The 11,345-nt window shown below is 42.0% G+C and overlaps 1 protein-coding gene across 1 annotated transcript; it reads left to right on the top strand.

The window, feature by feature from the left end:
• The first annotated feature begins 2,175 nt into the window (after positions 1 to 2,175).
• Positions 2,176 to 3,583, top strand: LOC135199940 (uncharacterized protein K02A2.6-like). The gene is made up of 2 exons (XM_064228060.1): positions 2,176 to 2,790; positions 2,936 to 3,583. Exons 1-2 carry the CDS (start codon positions 2,176 to 2,178, stop codon positions 3,581 to 3,583), a joined length of 1,263 nt encoding a protein of 420 aa, XP_064084130.1.
• The last annotated feature ends 7,762 nt before the right edge of the window (positions 3,584 to 11,345 follow it).

Below are 11,345 nucleotides of genomic sequence, written 5' to 3' on the forward strand. Positions count from 1 at the left end.
TCTCCTGACCAACGTTCTCACCAGTCTCCTGAGAGTGACCCTTGTCAATATTGCTCTCGCAAGCACGATTCCGGACAATGCCCAGCCACGAGTGCATCGTGCAATAACTGCGGACGCATGGGTCATTGGCCCCGCACTCAGAAATGCCCTGCTAAGGAAACTCAGTGCAAGACCTGCCAGAAACAGGGACATTTTGAGAAGATGTGCAGGTCTACCAAGAAAAGTCAGACTGGGAATACAGCTTCACCTCCTCCTAATAAGTCAAATCCCAGCTGCCGTTTCGTGGGTGATAACTTGGGTAGCGATCCCCACACCAGTCAGTCTCTCTGTCATTTGGCGATATATCATCACATCTCCAGCTAATCCCTGATACAGGAGCAGACATCACAGTGATTGGCACCATACATTTGGATGCACTCCGCATACCTCGACAAGGCTTGAACCTCCACCCATGACAGATGTCGTGACAGCCAAGGAATTGATCCCCCATGACAAACCGGCTGTAGGATGCTTCCAGGCAACACTTTCGTCTTGGCAACAAGTCTTGCTCAGCACCATACATGTTCATGAGGATATCCAGACTCCCCTCCTCTCCCGTGAACATTGCCACGAGCTCTTCGCCCATACGTGTCGCTGGAATTCCGAAGCCCATCCTCAGGTACACATGTCAACAGATGCGCTCAGTTTCCTGCCTCTGCCATGACGTCACCACCGCAGCTATTAAGGACTATTTTTCTTCGGCACTTCAGCGACGTCCTCATATCCAAGAAGGATCTACAAACCCAGCCACTAAAGAAAATGGCAGGCCCTCCGATGAGGATTCACCTGAAACCTGGTGCTACAACATTCGCTGTGCATACACCCAGGCCCATTCCGTTCGCTCTCAGAGATCAAGTGAAAGAAGAACTTGACTCCTTGGTGCAACAAGGAATCATCAGACCAGCAGGTGACGAACCTTCTGAATGGTGCCATCCCATGGTCTTGGTACCCAAGGACAAAGGTGTGCGCATCACTGTCGATCACACCCACCTAAATTTTCAGGTAGCCCGCCCTACACACCCTTCACCTACGCCCCATGATGCCGTCCGCAACATCTCTCCTACTGCGAAGTACTTCACCACAGCGGATGCCCTGCATGGCTATTGGCAAATGGAGTTGGCAGAAGAGGACCGCCACCTGACTACATTTATAACTCCGTATGGAAGGTTCCAGCACTGTCGCGGCCCGATGGGATTTTCAGCAACAGGTGATGCATACTGCCTCCGTGGAGATATGGCACTACAAGGTGTTCCCAACTGTGTGAAAGGTTGTAGATGACATCCTCCTTTCCGACGAGGATCTCCCTTCCCACCTACAACACGTGCACCAAATGCTGACCAGATACCGTCAGTATGGCATCACCCTCAACAAGGAGAAATTTACTGTAGCCGCCCCTAAAGTTAACTTTTGCGGTTATGTCTTATCATCCGATGGTATTGCAGCCGACCCCGACAAGGTATCAGCTATACGCGACTTCCCGACACCGTCCAATGTCACAGACGTCAGGTCGTTTATGGGTCTCGTCAATCAACTTGCCGACTTCACTCCAGACATCGCAGCAGCAGCACAGCCCCTATGTCCACTTATGAGCCCCAAACGCTTATTCGTCTGGACGCCCGACCATGAGCGAGCATTTAAAAAAGTCAAGACAGCTCTGACTTCACCACCTGTCCTGGCACCCTTCAATTCTGCCTCGCCTGTGGTTCTACAAACAGATGCCTCACGCCTATACGGTCTCGGCTATGCCCTACTTCAACATAACGGCCGAGGTCAGATGCATCTCGTCCAGTGTGGCTCTCGCTTCCTTACGGATACAGAGACTCGCTACGCCACCATAGAGCTGGAGCTACTTGCAGTCACTTGGGCTATAGCTAAGTGCTGCCTATACTTGTCTGGACTTCAACATTTCACCTTAATGACTGACCATCGCCCCTTGATACCAATTCTCAATCACTACACTTTAGATGCTATTGAGGAATCCACGCCTTCAGCGCCTTAAGATGAAAGTGGCCCCCTACATCTTCACTGCAGTATGGCGCGCAGGGAAACAACTTTGCATACCAGACGCCCTGTCTCGCTCCCCAACCAGTCGCCCCACACCTGAAGATGAAGAGGAGTGCACCACTTTGACCACACATGTCAGGCGTATCATTGCCAGCAAGCACCGCCACTTCCACTGACGACCAGGCAACAGGACCCATCATCGAAGAAGACAAGTCTCTACAAGAAATCCGTACGGCCGCATCTCAGGATCAAGATTACAGTCGTCTCGTTCACTACGTCTCCAACGGTTTTCCTACCAACCGCTATGATCTCCACGTTTCCGCCCTCCCGTATTGGAAGCTGTGGGACAACCTTTACGCGGATGGAGAGTTGATATTGTATGGACCCCGGATCGTCATCCCTGCAGCCCTCCGTAGACGCACCTTGGATCGACTCCACGACAGCCATCGAGGGATTGAAGCTACTCGACGTCGTGCAATGCAGACAGTATTCTGGCCAGGTATCAATGCAGATATCAAGAGTAAAGTAGAGAGCTGTGAGGCCTGCCAACAGCCTGCTCCCCTAGTCAGCAACAAGAACCTTACATGTGTGACGACCATCCATCCCGGCCCTTCGAAAGTGTGTCCAGCTGACTTCTTCCACGTAGCAGGGAAATCCTTCCTGGTTATTGCTGATAGACTTTCAGGCTGGCCTGTGGTTGTTCCTGTGGACGTGACACAACTGCAGCCAGAGTTACAAGAACGTTCTGTGTTTTCTTCCGCGAGGTTGGTGTTCCACTCCGCTTACGAACTGATGGAGGACCCCCACCCCCATTTTCCAGCCATGACTTCAAGCAATTTTGCCGACCGCTGGGGAGTTCATCACAATCATCACTTCTCCACATTACCCTCAGGCTAATGGACACGCAGAAGCTGCAGTGAAAGCTGTTAAACACCTTATCATCAAGACTGCCCCATCCGGGAACATAGATTGTGAAGCCTTTGATAGAGGACTGCTGGAGCTTCGAAATACACCGAACCCTGCTGGACGCTCCCCTGCGCAGATCCTCTATGGCCATCCTCTCCGCACTTGTGTTCCGGCTCACCTCAGATCATTCACAGAGGAGTGGCAAACTAAGACTGAGGATTACGACCGTCGCACTGCTGCCCAAACCGACCAAGCCATGAGCCTTTACAATTCCCATGCCCTCCCTCTACCCAAACTCACCATCGGCCAACGAGTTAGGATACAGGACGCAACGACGCTTCGATGGGACAAGGTCGGCATCGTTGAATGGGGCCCGCGGAATGTTTCAAGAAAGTATGAAATAGCCTTCCAAGTGGTCATGTATGGTTTTCGAAACCGAAGACATTTACGCCCAGTGGCTAACATGAGTGATGACACCTCTCCCCAAGTCCCTGTGTCCCCTTGCTCTGGCCAGGAAAGAGAGCCATCATTCGAACCCTCCAATGTCCCTCGCCATTCACCTCGACTAGCTCAGAGGAATTTATGTTCCGCTCAAGACACTGCTACGAGCGTAAAGGGGGAGGGAGGTGTATAGATATTTAATGTTATGCTGTTTATTAATTAAACATTACGTACAGTTTGTGAACATTAAATTACATTTGCTTGTATTATTCTATAGAAGAATGATATTATGTTCCCATTTATATTTTCTCATTGCACATACTGTGAGACCACTATTTCATTATGCATTGTGGCAACATTGTAATTAGATGTGTCAACACTGCCTTTATTTCCCACTATATGCATAGTCAGTCACTGTCCCCCAGTGGTCATTGTAGTGACAAGCGCGGACCTTGCTTTCCCGCTGCTGTCGTCTTGATGTCTCTTTATCTTCATTACAAGATTTTAAAGAACCTATGGATTTAATTTGTCACCCCTTCATTCCATTTATCACATGGATGTATGTGGCAGCATCCCACACAATATATATATATATTATATATATATATATATATATATATATATATATATATATGTAATATATGTATGTATGTATATGTATGTGTGTGTTTACGTGTGTGTATGTATATACGGGAAACACACATATTTAAAAGGATAATAATTGAGAAGAACAGTGACTACTTCACACTTTACAATATGAAAGTAGACTTTTAAAATACAGACCAAGATCGATCACTGAAGGAAAACGACTTACCATTTCCAAAAAAAATATTGGATCTGTTTAAACGAATTATGTACCTGATCGTCAGTCGATTGTCAAGTGTCAGGCACGCAGACAGTTGATAGTTGAAACGCTTCAGACATTAAGGATGTCAGATATTCCCCCTATGAAGAGACCTCGTCGATGTTCTTGTGCTGCTCTAGAGAGAGAGAAATGTTTTAGAGAGAATTGATATTGAATGTGAAAAAGAGGAGGGAAAGATAACGTCTGTAGAAAACAAGGAGGGAAAAATATAAAAGATCTGCGGTTTACAGATTTAAAAAAAAAAATAAATAAAAAAAAAATCTTGAAAAAAGAAGTCTGGGTAGAAAAACGTGAGGGCGTTACATTTTTAGGTAGAAAAATGCTGCTCCTCCCAGAGAGAGAGAGAGAGAGAGAGAGAGCAGTTAACATGGTAACTTTATATGACCGTTAACTGTAAAAATTATTAATGCTCCTGCATAATTTAACTCTCGGTGGTAGCAGCGTGTTTAAAATGCATTACGAAGCATTATAATATGTTTTTCCCTTTTTAGGAAATTTACTGCATATTTTAGGCAGGAGAAGCATAATTATATTAAATTCTATATTTAAATTCAGTGCCACAGCTGCGCAATTAAAGGTGGTGATTAAAAAACACATATTTTAGGTCGAAATGGATAAAACAACCATAATGATTCCCCAAATTTTGAACTTCCTAAAAGTACATTTATAGATGACGTAAAACTATAGTTTCGTGCCCAAGAGCCCTTTGGGTAATAGTAATGATAATAATAGTAATGATAATTTCTGCTCGTTTCCAAATTACATATTTTAATCAATATTACTGCAGCAATTAAACTATTGTTCCCTTTGGCCAAGATACACTTGGTATTTAAGAGGCTCAGAGAGAGAGAGAGAGAGAGAGAGAGAGAGAGAGAGAGGAAGGTATATTTGGCCTATCCATCAAGCCAATAGACGACACTGTGTCCCAGTTTTAAACCTTTCCCCAACTCATCCCAACACTTCTGCCATTTCAAAACAAACGCCGTTAACTCCTGTACACGTGTAGGTGTGTGTATGCGTGTGTGTGTGTGTGTGTGTGTGTATCCTCTTTCAGGCCTCCGCGTTTGAACAACGCAAAGGTTTTCTGTTCATCATTTTTTCCCTATTTTCTTTTTATTTCAGTAGGACCTTCTACCCTTATCGATTCTTTTTCTTGCGTACGCACACACACACACACATAATGTATGTATGTATATATTATATATATATATAATATATATATATATATATATATATATATATATATATATACATAAACATATATATATATATGTGTGGTGTGTGTGTGTGTGTGTGTGTGTGTGTGTGTGGTTTTACATGTATTTATTTTTTTTTGCTACTTACATCTAATATGCACATGACGTTGATTATAGTCCCATGAATATGCCACTTTGATCACCTAAATAAGAAAGATATTGATCTAATTCCGATATTAGAGATATTTATGACAAATTCTCTTGGAATACCCCGGGCTGCTAAGTAAAAAATGTGAACCAAAAATGTCATTGATTTTCTGCCTTAATTTATCACTTGCTTAGTCTTCAGTTCTCTGATCCCAGAAATTGATGGATTACTTCCAAGGGGCTACTGCCCAAAAAAAAAAAAAAAAAAAAGCCGAAGAGTTAAACGATGTTTCTTTTTTTGCATTTCCTTAATCTCGTTCCGCTAAAAGAAGGAGCCAAAGAGGAAGTTTCTCCACTCTCTCTCTCTCTCTCTCTCTCTCTCTCTCTTATCCCTGAATGAAAGTGCCAGATGGGAAGTCAATGTGACGCCAAACGAGACGAATGGTGGTCGGGAAGGATTTTTGGTTGTCTGATGGGAGCGGGATGTGAGTGGGTGGGTGGAGGCCCTGCCTCTGGAAAAGAGCTTGGAGTTAGATGGTGGGTTGGGGAAATGGGTGTTTGTTCTTGTGTGGGTGGGCGTGGGGGGAGGGAGGAAATAATAGTCATAAACACGTAAACATTTGGTTCCAAGTGATAGACTCATAAAGTTTTAGTAGACCACCAAGAAAGATGGAGCCTGGACTTCCGATCAGGTTTGGGGGAATGGTAGGGGAGAGGAATGGGATGGGACTTCAGGTGGGGGAGACAGACAGGGGTAAAGTAGCGAAAAGATGGAAAGTGGAGTGTCGGAGGGAGGGAGGGGGAAGGGGGAAGGAGGGAGGGGGAGAGCGTCGAATCCTCTGGACTGGAGCCAAGTTTCCAACAGCAGCGGCTGCTTAGTACCACCGCCATACGAGACGGCTGCCCCCACTCCTAGACCTACAAACAGTACCTCTCTCTCTCTCTCTCTCTCTCTCTCTCTCTCTCTGTACTTTCCATTACGAATTGGCGTCCAGGTCCAGATCTTCCTTCCCCTTCGCCTTTGTTTCATCTGTGTAAAAATGAAGTAAATTTACTCTTTACTTTCTGGGGTGATTTTATGGCTGGATTCCCTCCCGAACTCTTTTTCTTATGGTCATTTCCTCCTCCTCCACCTCCTCCTCCTCCTTCCTCTTCTTTCCTCCCTCCCTCTATATCGTTGTCGTTATGGAACAGAAGGAAGGAAGGAGAGCTAATTCCTTTGTCAGTCAGTCACCGAAAGAGGACTGTATAAGCAATGAATGTCATTGCATTGCAATGGCAACATCAGTAGCGGCGGTAGTAGTAATAGAGTCTATTTCTGGGAGATTTATATAGATCGTGGAAATGGTTCTCAATGTGATCTGTTTTCTTGGAGAATGAATTCTGACTGGTTTATTTTGGACATCTTTTGGAATCCACCTCTCTCTCTCTCTCTCTCTCTCTCTCTCTCTCTCTCTCTCACGTATCATCAAGACGTTTTAAAAGCTTTCTAGGAAAGAATTTGAATGGAGATAATTTTTGTCTTAGTTATTACGCATAGTGTAAAGTAAATAACTTACTTAAATCAACTTACAAATACAAAGAGACGTTTATATAATTTAAAAATATGTAATATTTAGCAGAACTAAAGAAACACTCTTCAGTAAAACCAAAGATTCGACGAAAGTTCTTGTTAGAATAACTGAGTCAAGCTGTTGAGAATGAAGATCTTGGGCTTAAGAATGAAAGACTCATAAATGCATCCTTAAGAGCCGTCTATAGGTGTTCAGCAAAGATATAATACGAGAAAGCGTTAAACTGAAATACCGATTTAAATTCAATAGGAACAGCGATTCTCAATTAAAAAGGGATTATTTCGGTCTATACCTCTGGACGGACCGCCTCCCAAATGCCGAGGATTATATAGGATTATGAGCGATCATGAATATTCCTTGGTCATTTCTCTCCGATTTGAATTGTGAATCGGATGCAGGAAATGCTATAAGAACTTCGACATCGACGCTGTTCTCTTGGTTGCATATTCATGTTCTGTTTGTAGGAGAGGTTACGAAATTGTGTTGCTAAAAAGTACTCTCATTTTTAATAAAGTTTACTGACATTTATAGGAGAACCTCATAGTTTTTAGTTTTCGGTAAAATTAAGCTACTGTGCTGGCTTTGTCTCTCCGTCCTTATTTTTTTTGTCTGCACTTTTTTCCTGTCCACACTCAGATGTCAAAAACTGCTAAGACTAGGGGGCTGCAAATTGATATGTTGATCATCCATTATCCAATCATCAAACTAACCAAATTGCAACTCTCCAGCTTTAGTAGTTTTTATATTATATAAGGTTAAAGTTAGCTATAATCGTGCGTCTGGCAACGATATAGGCCAGGCCACTACCGGGCCGTGGTTAAAGTTTCATGGGGCGCCGAAAGATAGATGTATTTTCGGTGGCCTCAAATATACAATGTACAGAAAACTTGATTACGCCGTAGAATCTTCGGCGCATTTTTTTTACCTTATTTATTTATTTGTCTATATTTATTTGTTTATTTATATTTTTGTAATTCCTCCCTCCTCTCCTTGGACTCGTCTCCCAATTGCCCCTCCAGCCTCCGAACTTCCTTTCACTGATAAGTGAGGACAGGAGACAGGAAGAGGTCGCACATTGCCTATTACGAGGAGAAAAAGTTTGGAGGGCAATTGGTGAATACTCCTTCATGCTGTCAATGATTTCTCTCTCTTCTCTCTCTCTCTCTCTCTCTCTCTCTCTTTCATGTTCCATCCCAGAGATAACTGAGTGATTAGGTTAATTTGATGAAACGTTTACTGATTAAGTGCTTCTTCATTCGGAATTCGACCACGGGTTGGTTTGCATTATATATATATATATATATAATATATATATATATATATATGATATATAATATATATATACTATCATATAGTGGATAAATATATATAATATATATATATATATATATATATATATAGATATATGTATATATAATATATATATATATATATATATATATATATATATATATATAGTTTATATGTATATATGTAATAATATTATATATATTATTATATATATATATATATATTATATATATATATATATATATTATATATATATATAATAAAGTACTAACGCCTCTGCGGAAGGAGAAGACTCCAGTGTTTTGCGAAAAAATGCTTATTTTTTTCTATTAAAAGCACAGGTTCAATGAAAATGTTTAAAGCAAGGAAACCAGGACTGTTGGAAGCTTTATAAGTATTTTGGGAACGCCGACTAAAACGGCAGGAATTATGAAGCACCCTACTCATAAATATATTAATTTTGGGGGCGAGGACCGAACTGCTACGAAGGCCTCGGCTAAGTGACCACAAACTTCGTATACTAAGGAGGATATAAAAACTTCATAGCAGTATGCTCATAGAATAAAAACAGGGTCCTTTTCTAGGTTTCTGTAAAAATAGGCTATTATTTCAGGCTTTTGTCTGTCCGTCCGTGCTCAGATCTTGAAAACTACTATGGCTAGAGGGCTGCATATTGATAAGTTGATTATCCACCCTCCAGACATCAAACATACCAAATTGCAGCACTCTAGCCTCAGTAGGTTTTATTATATATAAGGCTAAAATTAGCCATAATCGTACTTCTGGCAGCGGTATAGGTACCAACATAGGCCACCACCAGACCACGATTAATAGTTTTAATGGCTGAGGCCACCACCTGACAGAAAACTCGATTTCGCCGAAGAGCATTTTTTACTTGTTTTTGTAGATAGATAGAGTATATAGATAGTCAAGGTTTTCCCTTTGTGAGAAGACTACTCATTTGTCTGAGAGAGAGAGAGAGAGAGAGAGAGAGAGAGAGAGAGAGAGAGAGAGAAATCTTCCAACGGAGAAAATCTCTCCCAGGCCCCATCTCTGGAGAGGTCAGCATCATGTCCGTTAGACCTCGAGATGGTAGAGCACTTGGTTCCCATTTGCAGTGTCCCTGAATTGATCCGCGCAGCAGTCTACCAGTCGACCCAAGTGTGAATGGGTGTCAGTCAGTGACAGATGGAGTCAGAATGAAGGGCAAGTGGTTTGCAACCTCATCTCTATGAAAGATCACGGTCTCAAGGACTTTATTCATGCTGAATTATAGAAGCTACATTATAGAAGTAATATTATTTTACTAATAAAAAACAAAAACATGAAAACAAACGAAGACTCTCATTTGAGCAAATACAAGGACAAGGAAGAATAATAACCAAGAAAACACAGGAGATGAATAACATGGCTTTTGTTATTTCTGTACTACAAAACAAGACCACATCCGTGTTCATATTCCCAATACGCAAATTGTGATGTCGTCAACAACGAGAACCCGTTTTCCACGGCCTGTGAAGCCGCATTCCTCTCGTATTGGCCTACTTTCCCAAGTTGGTCATCAGTGCCTGGGCCCAGATATCGCTTTATGTGTGAATTATAGGTGAGTATGATAAGTAAGTTGGGCACTAAAGCAGAAGAGGTTTCCCCATTTCACTGACATGGAGTGCCCACATTATGTGTTGCTGGTATGTGTTAAGAAGTCCGTCCTGTGGACCTGTGAGGACAATTCTTAAAAACGGCTTTTATTGATACTGATGCTACTGGCTCTATGTTCTTTTAGGCTATTCTTCTGAGTGGTCGTTATTATTATTATTTTTTTGTTCAGTTAATTTTGATATTTAATTTTTGTTGGTAATTTAGTAATTCGGGTAAATAAATGACTTCATTATTTCCATCAATTAGTTTTTTTGTAGCAGTTCAGCAGTATATACAATTGAATACATTGCAAATTTTGGTGATAAACTTGTTCGCAAAATTTTATCTACTGTTTTCTTCACTGAAGTCTTCGTTAATTTCTCAGTAAAAGTAAGTGTAGTTTATGCTATACTGCAGATTTTGCTGACTTCTCGGTGTTAAACTCCTTTTAAAACCGTTATAATCTAACATAAAACTTCGGTTACCATTTTACCAATTCCTTCGTATTTACACTAATGCTAATATCGTACCAACACTCAATTTTACAGCGTATATGCCAACAAGGAAATTAGCATAACAGGAGAGAAGATAACCAACGTTTATCGAAGGAGTCGAATATCATGAGAAGAAAGATTCAGAACCGGTGCTTTTGCTACTTGGGGAGCTTCTTATCTCTCAGAGCGAAGGTATTTCATGGACGAGAGTTGAAGACCACTCGTATGATATCGGACGCAGAGACTCGACCGCTATGCGCTATATCCTACGACCTGCTATAAAGTGGTTTATGGGCATAACACTGTACGCGCTGGAAAGTCGGGGATACGGTGAAAGAGGAATTGGTTTCCTTTGTATGCCAGGAGGTCTCTCTCTCTCTCTCTCTCTCTCTCTCTCGTAAAATATGCACGCCAACAAATATACTAAAAATTGGTCGTGTTGACAGCAAATAGCGAAGAGAAAGTTTCTTTGCAGCCGAAGAACTTTCTCCGCTCTTTTCTTTTCTAACTTTTCTCTTGAACTGCCATTTCCATTAGTCTAATCACGGGAAGAGTAAGGTCGCGTCCAAAGAGGAAATTAGAATATAATCCTTCCTAAACGATAAATCAGAGAGAGAGAGAGAGAGAGAGAGAGAGAGAGAGAGAGAGAGAGAGAGAGAGAGAGAGGTGGAGCCATGGAAGACTTAATAGGATTTGTAGTGTAATATATGTGTGTGTTTTTTTTTAATCTTGAACAATAAATAAAAACTTT

This window comes from Macrobrachium nipponense, chromosome 26 (genome assembly GCF_015104395.2).
Source record: "Macrobrachium nipponense isolate FS-2020 chromosome 26, ASM1510439v2, whole genome shotgun sequence".
Lineage (NCBI taxonomy): Eukaryota > Metazoa > Arthropoda > Malacostraca > Decapoda > Palaemonidae > Macrobrachium > Macrobrachium nipponense.

Coding starts and splice junctions, on each gene's coding strand:
- LOC135199940 (XM_064228060.1), top strand. CDS start 2,176: ATGTCAGGCGTATCATTGCCAGCAAGCACCGCCACTTCCACTGACGAC. Junction 2,791..2,935: donor CAGAGTTACAAGAACGTTCT/GTGTTTTCTTCC, acceptor CATTACCCTCAG/GCTAATGGACACGCAGAAGC.